The 20,142-nt window shown below is 28.8% G+C and overlaps 8 protein-coding genes across 10 annotated transcripts in view; 2 read left to right on the top strand and 6 right to left on the bottom strand.

The window, feature by feature from the left end:
* The window catches only part of LOC145753023 (cytoplasmic dynein 1 heavy chain 1-like), a 31,873-nt gene extending 31,254 nt beyond the window's left edge, over positions 1-619 (bottom strand). For all 3 annotated transcript variants that reach the window (XM_082569404.1, XM_082569405.1, XM_082569406.1), the window contains exon 1: positions 326-619. In XM_082569404.1, coding sequence (XP_082425530.1) covers positions 326-560 — 235 coding nt within the window. In that variant the 5' untranslated portion in view covers positions 561-619. The remainder of the gene's footprint in view (positions 1-325) is intronic.
* Positions 620-624: 5 nt separating this feature from the next.
* LOC145753027 (DNA/RNA-binding protein KIN17-like) lies at positions 625-2,004 on the bottom strand. The gene has a single exon (XM_082569411.1). The coding sequence runs from the start codon at positions 2,001-2,003 to the stop codon at positions 831-833; it is 1,173 nt and encodes a 390-aa protein (XP_082425537.1). The 5' UTR covers position 2,004; the 3' UTR covers positions 625-830.
* A 91-nt stretch (positions 2,005-2,095) lies between these two features.
* On the bottom strand, positions 2,096-2,817 carry LOC145753029 (signal peptidase complex subunit 1-like). The gene has a single exon (XM_082569414.1). It carries the CDS (start codon positions 2,759-2,761, stop codon positions 2,456-2,458), a length of 306 nt encoding a protein of 101 aa, XP_082425540.1. The 5' UTR covers positions 2,762-2,817; the 3' UTR covers positions 2,096-2,455.
* Positions 2,818-3,234: 417 nt separating this feature from the next.
* LOC145753335 (multicopper oxidase CueO-like) lies at positions 3,235-7,803 on the bottom strand. The gene is made up of 15 exons (XM_082569745.1): positions 7,765-7,803; positions 7,451-7,457; positions 7,095-7,279; positions 6,724-6,825; positions 6,354-6,485; positions 5,945-6,144; positions 5,745-5,876; positions 5,388-5,595; positions 4,683-4,936; positions 4,467-4,563; positions 4,253-4,364; positions 3,962-4,110; positions 3,748-3,853; positions 3,372-3,605; positions 3,235-3,248 (listed from the first exon to the last, which is right to left on the bottom strand). The coding sequence occupies exons 1-15, from the start codon at positions 7,801-7,803 to the stop codon at positions 3,235-3,237; spliced, it is 1,971 nt and encodes a 656-aa protein (XP_082425871.1).
* A 1,245-nt stretch (positions 7,804-9,048) lies between these two features.
* On the top strand, positions 9,049-10,533 carry LOC145752929 (sperm-associated antigen 8-like). The gene is made up of 5 exons (XM_082569301.1): positions 9,049-9,194; positions 9,423-9,646; positions 9,724-9,838; positions 9,953-10,015; positions 10,134-10,533. The coding sequence occupies exons 1-5, from the start codon at positions 9,114-9,116 to the stop codon at positions 10,254-10,256; spliced, it is 606 nt and encodes a 201-aa protein (XP_082425427.1). The 5' UTR covers positions 9,049-9,113; the 3' UTR covers positions 10,257-10,533.
* Positions 10,534-10,613: 80 nt separating this feature from the next.
* Positions 10,614-12,322, bottom strand: LOC145753334 (elongator complex protein 4-like). The gene is made up of 4 exons (XM_082569744.1): positions 12,117-12,322; positions 11,480-11,821; positions 11,023-11,366; positions 10,614-10,825 (listed from the first exon to the last, which is right to left on the bottom strand). Exons 1-4 carry the CDS (start codon positions 12,320-12,322, stop codon positions 10,614-10,616), a joined length of 1,104 nt encoding a protein of 367 aa, XP_082425870.1.
* Positions 12,323-13,184: 862 nt separating this feature from the next.
* On the bottom strand, positions 13,185-16,754 carry LOC145752950 (uncharacterized). The gene is made up of 7 exons (XM_082569330.1): positions 16,619-16,754; positions 16,116-16,288; positions 15,691-15,820; positions 15,269-15,559; positions 15,099-15,152; positions 14,753-14,849; positions 13,185-14,051 (listed from the first exon to the last, which is right to left on the bottom strand). The coding sequence occupies exons 1-7, from the start codon at positions 16,719-16,721 to the stop codon at positions 13,832-13,834; spliced, it is 1,068 nt and encodes a 355-aa protein (XP_082425456.1). The 5' UTR covers positions 16,722-16,754; the 3' UTR covers positions 13,185-13,831.
* A 693-nt stretch (positions 16,755-17,447) lies between these two features.
* LOC145752806 (CD2 antigen cytoplasmic tail-binding protein 2 homolog) lies at positions 17,448-19,788 on the top strand. Its single transcript, XM_082569148.1, has 9 exons — positions 17,448-17,579; positions 17,735-17,840; positions 17,917-18,083; positions 18,172-18,252; positions 18,522-18,687; positions 18,774-18,922; positions 19,032-19,173; positions 19,363-19,457; positions 19,528-19,788. The coding sequence occupies exons 1-9, from the start codon at positions 17,481-17,483 to the stop codon at positions 19,636-19,638; spliced, it is 1,116 nt and encodes a 371-aa protein (XP_082425274.1). The 5' UTR covers positions 17,448-17,480; the 3' UTR covers positions 19,639-19,788.
* The last annotated feature ends 354 nt before the right edge of the window (positions 19,789-20,142 follow it).

The following is a 20,142-nucleotide window of genomic DNA, read 5'->3' as shown; positions in this document are numbered from 1 at the left end:
GTAGCTCAAGTACAAAGTCCATGGCTTTAAATATGATGTAATTATTTGTTTAAGAAGTTTAAAAGTTATTAATTCCTGGGCCACAAATGTCATTTAAATGTATCAGCAATTTAAAATTATGTGGATGCCTATTTGTGTTATGAAACATTAAAAGATTGTATTTATGCATAATGTTTAAATTAAAACAGTTTTCAACTGTAACCTTAAACACCTGTGTTCAAATGCCATGTGTATATACATTTCATCTTAGTTAATTGTTAAAGAGTAAACCTAACAACAAAAATCTTAAATTACCATTCTTAAATTACAAGCACTTCAAACTTACCTTTCATCGCAAACCTTTCAATCATGAGAGATCTCACTTGAGAGTCACCGATAAACTTCTTCATCTTCTCTACGCTCGCCTCCTCACCTAACTTGGAGGTTAGGGAGTTAGCTGGAGGACCTCCCTCCTCCAGGATGAGAGGAACCAGCTTGCAGATGTGAGAGAAAAGAATGTTGACATCCGCAACCTCCGCAATCTGGTCCTCTTCCGATGGTCCACTGCTAGCAGCTGCCATTCTCTTCGTTTTTAACCAAAAAAAAACTTAAATAACTTTTTTTCTTGAATTAACAAAAACTGGACTGAAAATAAAACAATAAAAAAAAATAAATTTGAGTTTTCATTTAGAAGTCTTGTTTTTTTTAAAATGAAAAATTATTAATTTTGGCATTTACTGCATTTTAACATAAAAAATAAACTCTAATTCATATAAGGCACAATGTAAACTTTTTTTATAAAAAGTTGAAAAAACAGTGGGTAAAAAATATGAGAGGTAAATATAATCAATTTATGAATCATATTTTTTAGAAATGTCTTCATATTTTATATTTTCAACAATTTTTCCACTTTCCGGTCCATCTATAATTTTAACTGTTGCACTAAAATGTTTTAAATCCACATCTTCCATAACAGCAACACTGCCTCGGTGATTACCATTGACAATCAAAACCTTTTTGCCAATCGCAGGCAGAACTGTTTCAACGTGCAACTGATCAAGCTTTATTATACTTCCAGTGTCAATCATCTTTACAACAGCTGTAAATTGATCATGGACCTCAGTTATTACACCTTTCTTTTTGTGATATTTATTTCCCATTCTTTTTGTAATTACCTTCACAACAATACCCTCAGTCAACCAATTTTCAGTTCTTTGATTGGTTGATTTCTTTTTAGCTTTTTCTACTGCCATAATTTCATCTAACGCCGATTTCTTTTTTTTCTGCGGTTTGTGAACTGAAACTGATTGTTTACGTTTTAAAGCGTCGCTAGACGATACAAGATTGTTCTTCTGACTTGGGGTTGTTTTTGTGCTTTCAGATAAAACGGGGGCATGAAGATTGAATGCAATTTTACCATCACTATCCCTTTGCAGTTCTGTATACTCAGATTTACTACTTGTGCTTTGTTTGTCTTGGCCTCGTTTAACCATTTCGTTGATCGCTTGTTCGTGTCTTTCTTCGTCACCTTTCTCTTTGGCTTTAATCTTTTCCAGTTCTTTTTGTCGTTTTAAAACTAAAGGGTCACGATCGATATACTGAATAAACCAACCTTTTTCAGTTTGATCTACTTTGCAGTGGCCTTCCCTACCCAACCATTTAGTGAACTGACCAAGAGTCACCCATTTAGTTGAGTTCATGTGAATATGTTCTTTGTGACCGATATACTCGTTGTACACAACATTGTTCTGAACTCGTTTCGTGCCAAACCTGGTCTTTAAAAGTTGCATAAAGTCCTTAAAAAACTCGTCAGAGAAAAAATTGTTAAAAGCTGCTGGATTCTCCCCAGCAATCAAGAGTTGTCTTTGATGAGATTCAGACATACAATGACACTTGAATCCATTCTCATCGCGACATTGTTTTTGACACATCTGGCAGTACCATCTCAGTTTTTGCAACCCCTTGGATTTGATGCGATTTCCAATTGCTTTTGGGGTAAGAAACCCAGCTTTCTCTTTGCCCATTTTTTAAACACAGTTTTACAAAACAAAGAATTTATATCTACCAAATATAAAAAAATTCTTTACAAATTTACTGATATAATTTTAAATTCTCTCTGATAAAGAATTTACCATACGAACACACATTACATAAACCAAAATAAATGTATATACTCACCATTTTCACCAAACAAGCATACAGTAATAAACAATGCATCGTAAAATTTGTAATAATTTTTTTAGCATATGACAGAGTTTTATAAATTTTAGGTTTTTATATTGCACCAGTAATATTAGAAATACAGTATGATTAATCAACAGAAAATGTTGCAAAATAAAATTTCAATTTAGGTTTAGATTGTAATGCAAAATTTAACGAGAAAAAATACATAAGTAAACTTTTTTCCAAAAATCACAAAGGTACAATTCTTTATTAAAACGTTATCTTTTTATTAACTTTTGTGTCTTTTGTGAGCTCAGTTTTTCTTTTTTCCTGATTTAGTTTTTGGTAAAGCCGAGTACGAAGTTGGTTCTTGCTCTGACGTTGGAACCTGCCATTTGATGGGATTTTTGCGAAACATTGGCCAGGGTGGAAGAGTCAGTAGTCCCGCAATAGCGCAACCTGCACCCAAAACGAACATGGAATACGATAACTGCTCATGAACGTATCCAACAACGAAACCAATAATTGCAAAAATAACCACAATTACTTGAAATAATCTCTCGGCATTTTTTTGCCCTATATAGTCCATGTGTCTAGGTATACTTTCGAACAGACCCATTGTAAATTAACTGAATTTTATATTTTTTAAATAGTAAAACTAATTTTTGCAACAAAACGTTTTTTTTGTATGAGTCATATGTATAGCGGCACCACGTGCTATTCGTCGTGACTCACGCCCCTTTTTAATTTTTTTAATAATATTTATTTTTATGTTTATAAAAAATGTTCAAATAAAACATTCAAAAAAGGATTACCTAATCCTAAAAACACAAAAATTTAAAAGACATATATTTTAAATATAATTTTTAATAAAAAAACTCAAAATTGGCATAATTTAAAAGTGAGTGCTTGAAAAAGTGTTTTAAATGTTTTATAAAGTACAATGTGCATTTAATTAATTAAATTTTATCACAAAATAATACAAAAAATATTTACTTAAATGTTTAAAAAAATTTACATCATGTTTACAACGTTCTGCATGTATATATGTTTAATAAACAAAGACTAACAAAAGCGAAAAGAAGTACAGCGTTATAAAGTCCCACCTATAAAAAAGACAATATTAAAGTATAGTTATACGCTTAATTACTAATTGTTTTTTAATTATGCTACTGTGCTATAGTTACATGTTATAAATTATTTTTCTTACCAGGATTTGATTACTTTACTAGCACCAGAAGACGTTGTGGTTATTAATGTAGTACTAGAAGAGGTTGTGGACATTACTGTAGAACCGGAAAAAGTTGTGGGTATTTCGGTAGTATCAGAAGGAGTTGAGGTCATTACTGTAGTGTTGGTTGTTTGACTGCAATTGTTTTCTTGATTAAAAAAAGGAGGATCACATCTTTTACAAGTTCCTGGATAAGCGTTACCCGATCTCACGTTGGCTGTTAGATCCTCACCTTTAAATCGTTAATAGTAATCTCGGGTTATTTTTAATTAACTTACTTTACCGACTTTTTAAAAAAACTTTTTTCAAATGTTAATTATAATTCACAACTTACACTCATTAAAAATTTATTTTAAATTCAAACAAAATTTTACCTTCATCTACAATTTTCACGGTCATCATCATTCCAAAATCTTCGTGATTTAAAAGATGGCAATGTATCACAACATCACCAGTAAACTCATGAGGTAAAAATCGAATCTTAAAACAAATAAAAATTAGATTCTTATAAATGTTAAACAAACTAAATATTTAACAGTTAAGCAAATTTTATAAAGCCAATTAGGACAGAAATATGTGAAAACTTACTGTAATATTTGACATTGATGGTACTAGTAAAACGTCCCTAAATATTCCGGCATTAGTATATCCCAATGTTCCAGGTCCACCTTTAGCCCATCTTTCTTCATGACCCAATAATCTCAAGGGGTCGGGAGGAATGCCAATTTTTTCCTCTCCTAAAAAAAAACAAAAAAACAATTAGTTCAACAATACTTAAAGTAAAATAAACTAACATCCGATTTAAATTTAAACTCTTGAATTTATAAAAAATTCTCATCAGCTTTTAATTTAAGTTATAAATTAAACATTAAAAAAAACCTGTATAAGATTCGTGTTGGTAAAAACATTTATCTCCGCTTTGGTCAAACATTACAAGTTCATCATCGACCGAATTACTATAAGGGCCACTATACTTGTTATACCGCACAATCTATAACAAGCATAAAACAAAATTAACAAAATAAAAGTAAATGTTTTTTTAAAGTGTTTGAATTAAGCTAAGATAATAACAAATATTTTAAATTAATTTTACCTGAAAGTGGTTAACGTGAATATGAACAGGATGACTAAAGAATGTATCTGTGTTAATTAAATGCCATTCTTGTACTTTATTTAATTCCATTTTGTACCTAAAGATAATTAAAAATAAATTGATAAAACTAATAGTAATGTTAACTTGTACAATATTTTTTGTATATATGTATGTACACAAAATGTTTACAAATTTTAATATTTATTTCAAGTTCACCTGTACTTTTCACGTTCGAGAAATTTCTCTCTATTAATGTGGGCATTCGCGTTTAATTCAACAACAAACCCACTCTGTACCTCATCGGGCCCAAGTATGAGAAAATTCGAAACAAAACTTTGTCTTGCGGGAAGTGACGTAGGTATGATGGTTGATGATGCAGGGCCATTGACAGTTATGGTAAGTAGAAGTTGGTTATGAGGTTGCGTTACTCCCATCGACATCTCATCCAGTGGGTTGTGCATAGATCTTAACTATAATATAATAGAATAAATAACCTTTAAATTATTAGTACGCTTTTTATTTAAAATTTTTGATTATTACTTAAAAAAAAAATTAAGACTATTTCAATAAAAATCTAAAATTTTTACAGCAAAATTTGTAATTAAAGTTATTTTTTCAGTAATTCAACTTTTAAAAAAAATTTAAAATATAAAAATACATTTCATTGAGTTGAAAGTATTTTAGTCTGTCAGTTTATTTCAACATAAAAGTTTAAATATTTTATTAAATTTGCTATGTTTTAAAATAAAAAATGAGCCAACTCTAAACAATGTAATTGGAAAAGATCCTAATCAAGTTTTACAAAAACCATAATTAAGTAAACATCATGACAAACCTTGAGACAAAAACCATAATTAAGTAAACATCATGACAAACCTTTGAAAAAATATACATTAGTAAGTTAATTAACTGAACAAATACCTCGTATATACCAGGCTCATTACAAACTACAAGCCAGTCTGCTCTTCCAGAAGCAATAAGTAATGTTTTGTTTAACTTTAAAGGCCTGGCTTTGTCGAAATAAACTCCGTCGTACGCAATCTCCATGACGGCACACCCCTTTGTAAATTCTCCGTTTTGATTGGTTATAGCTACTTCAAGAACTGCTCCTCCCCCAGCGTTGACCATACTAACATTTAAATTAAAAATTTTTAAATAAATATAAGTTTGTGGATTTCTGGCTTTCTTAATTAATGTAGCTGCTGATTAATGATTTTTAGGAAATACATTATTAAAAATAATATTTAAATTTTAGTATAACAAACTTTCTAACGTTACCGGAATCGTTTTGTTTGCCCAGTTGTAATATTAATTCTCGGCCACAGCTGACTATTCGTTGTGTAATATTCAACATTTTTAATCAAGTAATCTTCTAAAGTCTCACCATTTGATGTATTGTATTGAGAATGCCTAAAATTTGTGTAATTTTCCATTTAAAATTAAATAAATATTCATAAAATATTTTTTGCGTAAGTTACCTAAACCCCGCGTAGTCGTCAATCAAATTTTGAATGTTGGCGAAACCCCGGGTACCAGTGTTTACGTACATTAAAGTTGGTTGAAATAACAACCGTATCTCATGTTCACAATGCATAGGACATGAAACATTAAGTAGATGAGCTGGTGCGGTTCGTAAATCGTCTTCAACTATAATCATACCTGCCAAGCCGCTATGTACCTGCATTTAGTATTTGCGATATTTTATATTGTAGATCATTTAAAATTAAAGACAAAAGTTTTTAAATCAAGTTGTCGTATTCAAAAAAATAAACCATAAAAATGTTTACTTGGTAAACATGTATAGTTATACCAAGCAAGAAGTGTGTAGTTTAACTATTCTTGGGCACCATTTTTACCTCAAGATAAAACATGTAAAATATAATAAACCTGAAATAATGTTGAGCCGTGTACATGAGCATGATACCAGTAAGTACCAGCAGGTTGTTCATCATGAATTATGTATTCGTAATTGTAATATTCACCTGGGTGAACTCGAATAAAGACATCGTCCTGAGGTGCCTACAATAATCAAATATGATTAATTACAACATTTTAAATATATTTTTAATTAAGTGCAACATTGTATTGTACAATGGTATTTATAATACAAATATACTTCAAAAAAAAAATTCTTAAATGCATTAGCTATGTCTTTTTTAACTTAAAGTCAATTTTTTCGTAGACCTGTAATATTCACGCTACTTTTAAATACTTCGTATCTGTTTATTTAAATTCATTATCAAGTGATAGTAAATACCAGTGCGCTGATATGAAGGCCGTGTGTATGTAGGTTAGTTACGTTGGGAAAACGTTGTTCATTTTCCTTTTCAGTCTTTTGTGGTTCAGTAAGCTCGTTAACCTAAAAAAATACCTTGTTAAACAACTTTGTTAAACTGAATTTAACTTTGATAATCTTGATTAGATCAATACGTTCTTCTTAAATAAATAGTTTTTTTGTAAATAGATATAGCATTTAACAAGTTAAGTAAAATTTTAAATTTTGGTAACCAGACATTTAATGTTATACATTTATGTTGTAAAAAATACGTTTGCTAGAATAAAAATACTAGAACAACTGTATATAAAAATATGTTCATTGGAGATTGGTAAAAAATGTCCTAAAAGTACCAATTTAACAGCTACGATATCGCCAGCTTTAAACGTCCATATAGGTCCAGGATTACTGCCATTATATGTCCTTCTATGCGTAGTCAACCATTCATAAGTTTGGTGGCCAATATTAACGTTCAGTTGCATCTCAAGTTTACCGTTTACCGAGGTTAACTCTTGCGTAGGTATGACGTAATCACCACCTGAAAAAAAACATCTTGATACATTTTTTGTTATATTTGTTGATTTTGTACATGGAATTTTTGTTTATATTTTTATTTGTACAAACTTTTGTATCGCAAAATAAAATTTAAAAATCTGAAAACGAAAGTATTTCTTTGCGTTGTATGGAGTTCTTTGCATTGAACAATAACCTGCGCCCTATTGTACAAACATTACAAGAAACTATATAAAAGTAAAATTGCCACACTTTAAAGTTTTTGTTCTAACTAGTAATGTGTTTAACAAATTTTAAAAATCACCTTTTGGCACAATTCGGCCTATTAGGTAAAACGTTTCTAAAATTGCGTTAAAAAAATTCAGGGTAGGCAAATTTATTTGACAATATTTTGTTTATTTATTTTCGATTTATAAAAAAAATAAGGTGGAACATTACAATTCATATCTATATACATACAAACTTCAAATTTTTAAACTAATTGGTAATTTTTAAAGTTTCTATTTTTACCTGTAAACGAACATGGATTTGTATGGGAGCAAGGGTCATTCCTATCCACCACCTCAACACCATAAATACTCCCGATAAATATCAAAAATGTTAAAATATATAATTTATACATATTGTTTTTCAAATATGTCATCTGCAATAATCTATCAAAAAAACGTAAAAATATACCAAATCGTTAATGCGTTAAACGTTAAATAACGAAGTAAAATTTTTTGTTAAAATTTAACTTTTAAGTTAATTTTAAAAATCGTTATCGAACCTGTTAACTTTTGTTAAATTATGCTTTCGTTAAATTAAGCCCGATAACTCAAAAGTAAATCCATGGTAATATAAGGAATATATATGTTTAATATCGCCGTTTATCGGGTTTAAACGTCGCAATTTTTAAACGATGTAAGTAATTACTATCCGGCCACTGTTATTTGAGCATTAGGCCTATGCCAGTTTTAAAAACTCCTTCTACACCATTTTCGTCTAGTTAAAACATCGTTTAAGAAAAAACCTTTATTTAAAATCTTTTTTTATAAAAAGGTAATTTCTTTGTTTGTTTTAATTAAATTTCTAACGTTAACGTTTAACGATAACTTCCGTTACACTTTGTTTAATTTAACAAAAAAACGTTAGCGAAGTTACTGTATTGTGTAACAATAACAATTTAACGAAGTTGCTTTTTCGATTAACTGTGCCCACCTATGCCAGTATCTCGCCAACTTTTTTGGTTAAGCAAAACAATCTAGTTAAAATCCTTTTTTATTCATTCCTTATATACAAAAAAGTAACAAAAAAGTTTTTTAAAAGTTGGAAGAATAGAATATTTGTTTAGTTTAAAATAAAGTATATTCAAATAAGGTCCTGGAAATTTTTGATTTGACGTCTTGCCATTTCTTAGGAATACGTACAAGTAACCACAATATGTTTGTTTAACATGACGAAATACATTTTTAAACATTGCAAAATAAACAGTAGGAAGAAATTAGACTAAAATTAGATTTTATTAAGTTTAAAATGATTTGTGTTTCTCAAGTTTATGCCCGGTATTACCCGACTTTCTCGTAAAAAATTGTGAAACGCTGGCGCAATAAAAATAAATTAAAAATTTCAACTTTATGTTGTAAATTTTTTAATTTAGAATGGCTTTAAAAACAAAGTTATTATCTACACAAAAGATGTTACGTGCTGAAGTAAAAATACGAAAATAGAACAGTAATAACATTTTGTTTATCCCCAGGTTATAATGCGTAACGCTTGTTGCTATGACACTTTTTATTGATGCTAATTTTTATTATTGCAAATTGTATGCTTTTTTCAACATTTTTTACCCTAAGTAACTGTTACTTATAATTATAATAATGAGTTTGTACGAAGGAAGAAATGAAATTAGATATAATAATTCTGGGGGAAAATGTTTGCTGGAAAATTGGGTTGAGGAGGTAGAAACGTGTTTTTTTGCCTTGTGTTTGTTTAATAAAGAACATTTTACGTTACGTCCGTTTTAAAGTTATTTTCCTTATCCAGATTTCAATATTTTTTTTACATGTATACAGCGATATGAAATTGGTTGTCTAATGACAATACAGTGTATAAAATAGCTATAAATAAAAAGATTGTTTAGTGGTAAACTGTAAAGTCACTCAAATAAGTTTTTTTCCATTTTTTAGAGAGCAGCTGCATCCTATGAGCCCACTGATGTAAATTCTGAATACACCAGCAGTGCACAGCTCCACAGACATGGCCACAAGGGACTCTTAACTTTACATTTAGAAGCAAATGCAGAAAAACTAACAACAGTTCGAGAGTCTTTCCAGCAACCTAAATTTCCTGAAGTAAGGACTTGTGGAAAGAAGGAAGAATTAATCAAAAAAATGTTACATACTAAAGTTGGGTGGGTAGTTATTGTTTTTAAATTTAGTTATGTATTTTTAGTGAAGAAAATTTTTAAATTTAGTATTGTATTTTTAGTGAAGAAACACACAGAGAATTTAACCCCCCAGCTCCACCTGTAGAATATGTCACAGTTAAACAACAAAGTTATGATAAACCAGATTTTGTTTCAACAATTCCACCCCCTACCAAGGTACCATACCAAAATTGTAATTTAATATATACTTAACAATTATGTGCATTCTTTTAATTTGCAATAATTTGATTAAAAATTGTAAATATATTCTAATGTACCATTTTTTTACAGGATCATAACGTAAACACAGAGCAGTGCATTACTTTTTGGTCAACTCACAAAGACCAAATTCATGTAAGAAATATTTGTTATAAATTGAGTAAAACATATCACTTAAGCTTAACTCTTTATAATTTAGTTTCACATTTTAAAAGTTAAAATCTGTTCTAAATTCCAATGTAATGAATATTAGGGTGTATCTCAAATTAAGACAAGGGACACTCCGTTCAAGAAAAATGCAGCATTCAGCACCCCAATATCAGAATATCTTGACCAAACACAACCTAATGATCAAGAAGAATACCCCAATATGTAAAACATTTTAATATGACACTTTTTTATAAGACCTTGTTCTATGTGATAATAAAAATTAATAGGCAAGTCGATCGCTATTAATTTTTAGGTGGTTATTAAAAAAATTTGATGTTAAAATAGTTAACTATTGGTAAGAATTTAGGTATTTTTTGTAAATTGTATGTTACTTGATTATACCCTGATGCCTAACTAATAATAAAAATAGCACAAGTTTCCTTTTTTTCTTTTTCTTATTAAATGATGTAAATTATTTGTAAATTGTAGTTTAATTTGTAAAGCATATTTTCAAATAAGAAAAATTAAAAATAAAAAAAATACTTGACTCAAATTATAACCAGTGCAGTTTTTAAAAGGATATTTAAAAATCCAATTTTGAGTTAACATTATTATCTCCACATGACATGGTTTCATTTGTCTGACTTCTGCTGACATTTTCAGCCAAATCAGGTGGTAAATGTAAGTATTCTATTACAAACTTTGTTCGTTTTAACTCAAATGCTAGATCAAATGATGATGGCACGTAGCTGGTAAGAGAATTTAAGCGCGGCAGTTTGTGAATTTTAAATAAGCCTAAAAAATGAAAACGTGAAAAAGTTAATCGTTTAATAATTTAATTTTATTTATATAGGACTGCCCTTTACATAGTAAACCAATAATTAATTTATTTACACACAAAAAATTATTTAAAAAAAAAGATTAAACTATTAACAATTCAAACATAAATGGTAAAAACCATTTTAAGTACATTAACATTAATTAATACATACCATGATACTGCTTAAAAAGTGGATTTTGTTTTTCGCCATCAAAAGAATGAAGTTCTATTGCACAATCCACCATCTGTCTTACCACAGAAACTTGTGCTTCATTGTATAAGTGAGATGGAAAAGATATCATAACAGTTAAAAGAGATTTACGAGCCAATGCTCTGATGCAGTGTAAAAATTTTGCAATTCTTGTAATGTTTTCATCTGTGTTTTCACAGAACAAAGGTGATGCAAAGGTTGATATTACAACCCGCAAAATGTTTAATTTTGTTTCACTGTTTATTGTTGAGGGAACTTTGTAAATGGGATTTTCAGCATGGGTTTGAATGTGATGCAGAATATTTCTGAAACAAAGTTTTGCTTTATATTAAGATTTCCATAAATACAAAACTTTATTTTTAAATTTGAATACTTTGGACCTAATTTTTAAAATTTACTGCTCTAAAAAATAACTTACCGAAATAGGGAGTCTTTGTTAATAGGATCACACAATGAAATTGCTGTTTCATAATTCAAAGTTTTTACGTCACAGTTCTTTAATTTATCACTGCTCATTGTTTCACTGATGTCATAATAATGTCCAAACTTTTGAACATTCGATAAAGAGTTTTCATTTTTTGGTAAATTCTTGTATCGGAATGCTATTTTCATGTCTGGGGTTGTGTTTGTTTCTTGTTTGTTATCCTTATCAGTTTGGTCTAAAGGTTTTGGCAGATTGGTAAGGACTGTTTCAGGATCTTCTTGAAAAGTTGTCAAGTTAACACCATGTTTACACAGCAATCCTTCAGCTATGAAATATCTAAAAATATAAAACTTTAAACACATGTACCAAGAAAATAAATATATAATTAGTATCTGGATTATACAGTGATAACTTGTAATTAGATACATAACAAATACATTTGGTCGGACATGTGGGTACAAGATTGCCAAAGATTAACATTAATTAATGCGTGTAACAAAGACAGTAATAGAAAATTTAGCATAAACTGTGAAGATAATGAGACATTTAAAAAAAATAAAAACATTGTTTAACTTAAGGTTCGTGCAGTTAACATGATACAATTCAAAATATTTAAAAATATAAAACTTACTTAGCTAGTAGCTTTGAAAATCTTGTATGCTTATCTTCTTCAACAAGAAGAACACTTCCCACAGGCAAACCACCTCCTAATACAGAATCCAACGACGGAATTCCAGTCGAAACCAACAACAAACCATTGCGTGTGGACGTTAAGGTTCCACTAATGGAGTGTGCAGAACTTTTGCTCGGTTTTCTAGTAAAAGTCGCCTTTTTCATTGTAGTTTTATGTTTTTGTTTTAAATGTCTGTTCATAAAGTAAGTTTAAAATAGTTTACACTTAAAAAGTGATACGGTGATATTTAATAAAGTAATAATATACTAGTAATAAAATAATAAGATACAAATTTTATTTATTGTACGTGACGTTTATTTACCAAGCTGCATTTACGCATGCAATAACACATGTTGCGGAAAGATGTTTTAGACGGAATTCCTGAGATTAAAATGCGGAATATTCGGAATTCATAACATTTTTTTCACTTTAAAATTTTTAATTATTTTTTACCTCAGTACTGAGATATTTTCATTTAGCAATCTATATTTTTAAGACACAATTTGTTACTATTTGGAGGGTTACCATAGAATTTGTTGGTCGTAATATAGTCGCCACACAAAAGATATTGCGCACCTCAACTAATGACTTTTATGCTATTTTTCGACAAGACTAGTATTTCCTCTTCGTTTAGTTGATTATCATTCAATTGAACCACGTTAATGTTACATTTGTGTCATTAGTAATTAATAAATTTATTTTTAGTAAAAGATTTTACATTTTTTAGGCTAGGTACCATCTAAAATCCTGGTCACTTCAACTTTTTTAGGCTACGTACTATCTAAAATTCTGGTCACGCATTTTTTTTCAATTTTAACCTTGTTTTGTTAATATTTTAGCCTTGTTTCTGTTAATCATTAATCAAACAAAGTCATCAGTGGGCTTCCGTAATGAAGAAGATATTATTCAAAACAAGTTTAAAGTATAAATTTACCAGAAATAAGCAGTCTGAATAAAACTGATCTAAAGCTTGCAAGGTTTTCTTTTTTATGTTTATTTATTTAACTACCCAACCAAATTCGCTACACTACTTTACATTTATTTGCCAACAACTAAAAAACAAAGCTATTTACAAGAATAAATTAAATAGTAACCAATAGGTTTAATGGTATTTAATACAATTTTTGTATAAACAGATATTTAAAAATTTAACTCCAAATGTTAGGTAAATAGAACTAGGTTTAAAAACGCACTTTGAAAGAGGCCGTAACTTACAAATAGTACATAGAAATTTGGTTAAAAAGTGCTTCAAGGGAAAAATTTAGAGGTTTTTACGAATTGCATTTATAATGTACGATATTTTGAATCAAAAAATTTTAAGAATTTATGTAAGTTTTACTACATTAGGCAGTTTAAAAAACACATTCCTGCACAATATTGTTAACCTTAATTGTCTTCTCTATTTGCATAGGTTAAATTTTGGAACAATACTATTTTGAAACAAAAATTTGAAAATTGTCTAACTAGGAAAACAATAACAATTCTAATTTAAAAAAAATTACAAAATACATAAAGTTTAGAGAGTAATGTTTCTAGTGCCGAAAGTTTTTATGAAATTTAATTGAAGGCAGAAAACAAAGTGCAATTTAGGCTTGTGTAAAAAACATTAACCCATTAAAAAAAATCATAAAAAATTGTTATAAATAGAAACATAAATAAGGAACTTTAAAAATTTAAAAATCTAGAGAGTGACAATTCTGATTTGTACACGTTGCACACTGTTCGTTACTACCGGAACACGTATCATCAACAATTTTAATTTCTTTTTCCATTTTATTTCTATAGTCGCATTGACGTTCACACGTCTCTGGATCGTTTAAAAGACCTTGCTGTGAGGTATCCATGGCTGTATAACATACACAAGCCTCGTGGTGACAGCCTTGGTTTTGTCGTCTAAATATTAACAAAAATTGTTAATATATTGATAAATGTTGATATTAATCTGAAACTAATCATAAATGGTTAATAATAAAACGGGAAAATGGCTATTAATAAAGATAAATTATCATAAACTTTTCATATTTGATATAATTAGTCTTTACCGGCCTAGTTTTTTATTTCAAATGTGTAGAAAAACTTTAAGATAAAAACTTTAACTTTATAATAGAAAAAAAAAGCTTTTTAGACATTTTTAAGTAAATTTATGGTTTGTGCAAAAAAATTTAAACCGCCATGCACCATGTCATACTTAATTATTGTAAACAAAAACAGAGTTTATAATTACATCCTGTTTCTGCCAGAAGCATACACAAATTAATAACCTGATGATGGATTAGATTTAACTTGTTGTCATTTACATAATACAGTTTTAAATAAAATAAAAGAGGATTAAAATTTCAAAAATCTGGTAACGACAGTTATGGTTTACTTGTTATGTACTGTTATTAGCAAATTGGCTAGTCAAAAAATAAAGTCGAGTACTGTATTTACCAAAAATTTGGATGAGTAATAAAAAATTAAATGACTAAATTTGTTATTATTTCTTTTTTGGATTGAGGCTGCTTTTTAAAAGCAACTTGAAAATCAAAATTTAAAATTGCAAATTTCTACTACTTACAAAAAATTCTAAATTTAAAAAGTTTTGTTTTATTTACCTTAATGCTCTTCTTCTTTGAGATCGTCTCGCATAAAACACAATACAGAAAAATGTGGCCATGACAACAATACCGACCAGAGAAATCATCCAAATAACTAAAAAATATTGAATATTTAAAATAACTTATTTCTTTTTAGTGATTAAAAGTTCATTTGCATGATCATAATTCGTGCGATATCATTTTTCAAATCTTAATAATTTTAATTGATTTGGTATGCTTAAAAGGATAAAAAAACTAAAAAGTCTGTGTAAAACCAAAAATGTTAAATCATCTAGGGATAAAAGGTTAACATTATAGGCTTTTTGATTGACAATTTTTAACAACAATATAGCCTTAAACATACGTGGTAATGCTAAACTTGATTTTTTGATTTCGTCTTTATTAGTTGATTCTTGATCTATAAAAAAAATCAAAATACTTTTTGGTATAAAATTCTTATTTTTAAACTTTATGGTTGTTACTCATTGGTTCTATTTTTAGATTTAAAAATCCCAAGTTTATACTTTAGACTACCTGTTGGTAAAGTTGTTATGCCTGAATCCACCTTTAAATTTAATACAAACTCATTCATCGATAACATTGATGTATTTTGTTCAACTAAAAACGCCTGGTTTAACATTTTTGTTGTCGCTGTCTTTGGTAATGTGGTTGTTGTGGCTGTACTTGTAGTCGGTAATGTTGTTGTTGTACTAGGAACTAAAGTTGTTGATTTTGTAGAGGAACTTGGTGTACTTGTAGTTGTATATATTTCCGTTGTAGAAAGTTTTGCTGTTGTTGATGATGTCGTTGATGTTACTGTTATACCTTAAAACATTAAACAATTTAAAAAATACCAACAAAGGTTATTATATTTAAAATATAATAATTCACAACACGATCAATCTTAGACAAGTAATATTTATTATTATAAAACTGTTTTAATTAAAATGTTTCACCTTCTAATGTAAAATAAATATGAACAGTTGAATCATCTTCATCAGACATTATGTTGTTGCTAAGTGATGAAGTAAATCCAGTTTTTCTGTTTCTATGAATTTTAACAAACATGCTTCCACCTTGAGAAGTCTGTTAAAATATTAGTTTATTTCAGAAATCTTAGTAATTTATGGTAAACAGATATTTTAAAGGAGAAATGTATATATCTACTAAATTTTTTTTTTTTATTCAAGTTAAGCAAAGTAAATAAGTAATGAAGGTGTGATTTTGTATGTTTAATGAATTTGCTATATCACTTTTAATTCTTGTTTAACTACATCATGATGTTCTTAATTTTAAAACATGCTGTTAAATATGTTTCTTTACAAAAAAATGTGTATATGTTTAAAATTTATCTATCTTACAACAACTTTAAAGTTTTTACCAAAATTCCTGCATGAATTCCTGCACAGCATATTTGTGACAATTTCATATAATATTTAGTTCCTATTATATAACAGTGAGCAGGGTCACACGTAGCTGGACAGTTGACCAAAATTTTGTTACTTTCGTCAAGTAGGGTTAAATCGTCCAAATTGTAATAACATTCCAAATTTTCTAAAAAAGGTTTAAGTATTGTATATATTTTTAAATAATTCCATGGTTTAGATAAAGTTGAGTTCTTAGAAAATATGTGAATTAACACTCCCACTTAATCTTAGTTCTAAGAACCCCATAATCATATAACAATGTTTATTTGTAAAAAAGTTTTAACCAAAATTATTAAAGAAACAAAATTTAAATACAAAAGTTATTTTAAGTAAACTGATTTTTTCTTTAGTACATAAATTTATTTAAACATTTACTTAATTATGTTACCTTAAAAAAACAATGTATATAATTAAAAATTATTAGGTAACTAAAAATACATAAAACTGTATTCTATACCTTCCTTGTAGATTTTATTTCCAATGGTATTATTTATTGTAAAAACCAATGTTGTAAGTATAACTTGGAAAACTAAATTTTTCATGCTTATACATAAATTCATATTGTCCAAAATTTGAGTGTTATTTACTTCTACTAATCTGTAAAAAAAAGGTTTAAGTTTTTTTTTAATTTCGAGTACATATTTTATCTTTAAGGCCATTTATTAAAAAAAGACATATGTTACTTTTTTCTTTCTCCTTCCTGTATAAGGTAAGATGCAATGACTCTGACTGTGTCATACTAGATAAGCCTGCTACAAGGGTAATTCTATTAACTGTTTAATGAAGCTGTTAAATTCAAAAATGAAATCAGATAACCGAATGTTTTTTTAACACATATCACCTTATATTTATGATGACATAAATGCCCAACCCGAAAAAAAATTTAAAATTTAATTTTCATTCTTATTAGATTGTACTTCAAATTGTCACCACGTTTCTATCTACGCGAAAGGCCGGTTGACTTTAGTACTTACGTGAGTTTTCCCAATACGTAAATGTCGGTTTATTGAGTGCTTAACGTGACGTAAGAGAAGGTTACTATGAATGAAAAAATCATTATGGCGTGACAGAATAAATAAAAATAACGCCGCATTATCGTTTTATTAATATACCACATAAATTCTTTAAATCTAAATAAAAATTTAATTTAAAAAACATTTGAAATTTTTTATAATATATTGATAACCCTGGGGACTTCTTTGTAGAGTAATAAATAAAACGTGGCGGGCCTTTGCGATATTGTACATTAATTGTTAAAACACCTGTTGCACGTTGATCCAATTTGTTTGTTATTTAATTAAAATAATTTAGAAAAAATCATGCCAAAAAGAGTTAGATTTAATGAGGAGGAGATTGCGGCCACAAAAACGGCTAGACTTGATGAAGATGGAGTGAAATCTGTGGAATTTAAGGCTAAGGTACATTCTGAAACTTGAATATTATTTTAAATTATTAAATAATAAAACTGTAAAATATCGGAATTAAATAAAGATAACTTCCAGACTTAAGCTGCCCATTTTTAGTCTTACATAAACGTGACATGTTGTTATTGAACTATAACAATTGTTTCAAGGAGCAAGCTATTCCAGTTGTTACTCCAGATGCAGATAGTGATGAAGAGGTGGAAGGAGCAAAAAAGAAGGAAGAATATGAGAAGTTGACTGAAGAAGATGTAGAAGGTTATTCATTTATTTTAAATGTGTTGCCAAATATTTACAAATAAATAAAACTGAAAATTATTTTTTAAATATATAGGAGCGGAAGATGATTATGAGAATTCAGCTTATGATGACAGCGGGCCCCAAATTACCCCCTTTAATCTTAAAGAGGAAATGGAGGAAGGCGACTTTGATAAACAGGGTCATTACCACTTCAAAAAAGATAAAGAAATTCATGATAATTGGCTTGACAATATTGACTGGGTAAGTATATATTTTATTAATTTTCATGTATCGTAATTATTAAAAAAAATGAGAAACTAAGTTACGTAATTTATGATTTATTGTGAAGGTAAATATCAAGAAAACCCCAGAGCAAATGGAAGTGAATAACAGCAGTAGTGATGAAGAACAAGCCTTTGATGAAGTTAAGGTAACTCTTTTTGTTATTTTTCTTTTTTATATGTATATATAGTATTTTGGTTAGATTATTTAAGAAATTCTACTTGGAACCTGGTTTTGTTTTGGCAATCTTCAGCCTTTTAACTTTTGTTACTTTTAACATTTGTAATTCTAGCTACTTCTATTAGGCATTTTTTAATAGTTTTTAGTCTTGTAATTTAAAAGCTAATTTAGTGTTAATTTATGTTTTTCTAGATTAATGTTATGCTTTTTTTTATAAATTCATTTTTTTTACTTAAGGTAATGAAGGAAATTGTGTCTCTGCTTGTCAAAGGAGAATCAGTGAGCAAAGGTCTTAGAAGACTTGGAGGTTCTGATGACAAGAAGAAGAAGAAGAGCACGGTGAGAAGTTGGAAGCGGGAAACAGTTTATGATATGGAAGCAGAGGATGACGCAGAAGTATCAAGTAAAATTAATGTTTTTATAAAACCATAAAATGAACCTTATTTAATATCTCCTAAAACTTTGAAAATTTTTATGATCATAATTTAGGTAAAGACCCGGCAAAAATTAAAGAAGAAACAGAATTAAAAAAGCGACAATTTCTTCAATTAACCGAACTAGCTGACCAAATGGCTGGTGCAGGACATTATGACATTTACACCGACACTTTTGAGAAAATACAATTTAAATTAAACTCTGTAAGTAATATAAATTAAAAAAAAAAATTTAGTTTACCCATGAATATTTCTAGTTTACTTACATTGCCTTTAAAATACATTTTACCCAACTTTTTTATATTACAAACAGTTAACGGTGTCTAAAGAAGCCTCAACAGTAGAAATACCTGAAGATGCTGATGACGACGATGCATTGGATATGTTTGGAAGTAATATTGACACCAATGCTCAGACCAATACTTCAACTGAACCTAGTACAAACAAAGCAAATGGTATAAAAGATTTTATTATATCGATTTTACAACCTAATAGCTTAAGATTACCATATTTTGGTTGTTTTTATTGTTGTAATATTGTCAGATCACTAACCTGTTAATTTTTTTAAAGTAAGTACTATTAGCACAATGCTTTACTATACCTAACTGATATTTGTTATAACTTTTTTTTTATCTATAATAAAGGTGATAAAACAGAAGACAACTCTGTCAAGTGGGAATATAAATGGAATGACAAAGAAACTGAAGTTTTTGGGCCTTTCACAACACAACAGATGACTGTAAGTTTCTTCTTATTGAATTAGCTATAAATATAGATGCTTTTTAATATGCCGAAATTTTACACTAAAGGATTGGAAAGATCAAGGTTTCTTTAAAGATGAGGTACAAGTACGCAGAGCTGATAAGGAGAATGCTCCATTTTACTCCGCTCGAAGAGTCGACTTTGATTTATACGATTGAAAAAAAAGTGACCGCTAGACGGTGAACAAGAGCTGTTAGTGATTTTCACTATAGAGATTGGAATTAGAAAAGTGTCGTCTTTTTATTATTAAAAACATTTTGTATATCGGACTAACAGTGCACAAGTTAAAAATAAAACTATTGATAACATTTGTTTTATGTTTTGATCTTTCATTTACAAATTAAAGTAACTAGACTATACCAACACTTTTTACAAAAGCTAATATTAAATCAGTAGTCAGAACACTTTACTGCACTACATGAGGTCCGGAGTTCGATCCCCACTGCTTTCATGCTGTAGCACCCCTAAAAAAGTCGCTGCCAAAGGCAATTCGAAAATGTGTCGGGGTAACTGATGTTACTCTATGTTAAGGTCAACCTTCCCACCTCGAGAATAAATAAACATAAGAAATTATTAGTTGAAGAAATGTCAAAGTGTGTTTAAACGGCAAACGCGTTTTGGCAATTTGATTACATCTATTAAACCTAATACGTAGTGATGGA

Source organism: Corella eumyota, chromosome 5, assembly GCF_963082875.1.
Source record: "Corella eumyota chromosome 5, kaCorEumy4.1, whole genome shotgun sequence".
Taxonomy (NCBI): Eukaryota; Metazoa; Chordata; class Ascidiacea; order Phlebobranchia; family Corellidae; genus Corella; species Corella eumyota.
The sequence above is the reverse complement of the archived record's forward strand: the minus strand, read 5'-3'. Positions and strand labels throughout refer to the sequence as shown.

Coding starts and splice junctions, on each gene's coding strand:
- LOC145753027 (XM_082569411.1), bottom strand. CDS start 2,003: ATGGGCAAAGAGAAAGCTGGGTTTCTTACCCCAAAAGCAATTGGAAAT.
- LOC145753029 (XM_082569414.1), bottom strand. CDS start 2,761: ATGGGTCTGTTCGAAAGTATACCTAGACACATGGACTATATAGGGCAA.
- LOC145753335 (XM_082569745.1), bottom strand. CDS start 7,803: ATGACCCTTGCTCCCATACAAATCCATGTTCGTTTACAG. Junction 6,145..6,353: donor ACGGCTCAACATTATTTCAG/GTTTATTATATT, acceptor TACTAAATGCAG/GTACATAGCGGCTTGGCAGG. Junction 3,854..3,961: donor CATCAATGTCAAATATTACA/GTAAGTTTTCAC, acceptor ATTTGTTTTAAG/ATTCGATTTTTACCTCATGA.
- LOC145752929 (XM_082569301.1), top strand. CDS start 9,114: ATGAGTTTGTACGAAGGAAGAAATGAAATTAGATATAATAATTCTGGG. Junction 9,195..9,422: donor TGGAAAATTGGGTTGAGGAG/GTAGAAACGTGT, acceptor TCCATTTTTTAG/AGAGCAGCTGCATCCTATGA. Junction 9,839..9,952: donor CAATTCCACCCCCTACCAAG/GTACCATACCAA, acceptor ATTTTTTTACAG/GATCATAACGTAAACACAGA.
- LOC145753334 (XM_082569744.1), bottom strand. CDS start 12,322: ATGAAAAAGGCGACTTTTACTAGAAAACCGAGCAAAAGTTCTGCACAC. Junction 11,822..12,116: donor TTTTCAAAGCTACTAGCTAA/GTAAGTTTTATA, acceptor TTATATTTTTAG/ATATTTCATAGCTGAAGGAT. Junction 10,826..11,022: donor ACTTTTTAAGCAGTATCATG/GTATGTATTAAT, acceptor TTCATTTTTTAG/GCTTATTTAAAATTCACAAA.
- LOC145752950 (XM_082569330.1), bottom strand. CDS start 16,721: ATGAATTTATGTATAAGCATGAAAAATTTAGTTTTCCAAGTTATACTT. Junction 15,560..15,690: donor TATTTATTTTACATTAGAAG/GTGAAACATTTT, acceptor TAATGTTTTAAG/GTATAACAGTAACATCAACG. Junction 15,153..15,268: donor CATAACAACTTTACCAACAG/GTAGTCTAAAGT, acceptor TTTTTTTTATAG/ATCAAGAATCAACTAATAAA.
- LOC145752806 (XM_082569148.1), top strand. CDS start 17,481: ATGCCAAAAAGAGTTAGATTTAATGAGGAGGAGATTGCGGCCACAAAA. Junction 17,580..17,734: donor CTGTGGAATTTAAGGCTAAG/GTACATTCTGAA, acceptor AATTGTTTCAAG/GAGCAAGCTATTCCAGTTGT. Junction 18,688..18,773: donor GGATGACGCAGAAGTATCAA/GTAAAATTAATG, acceptor ATCATAATTTAG/GTAAAGACCCGGCAAAAATT.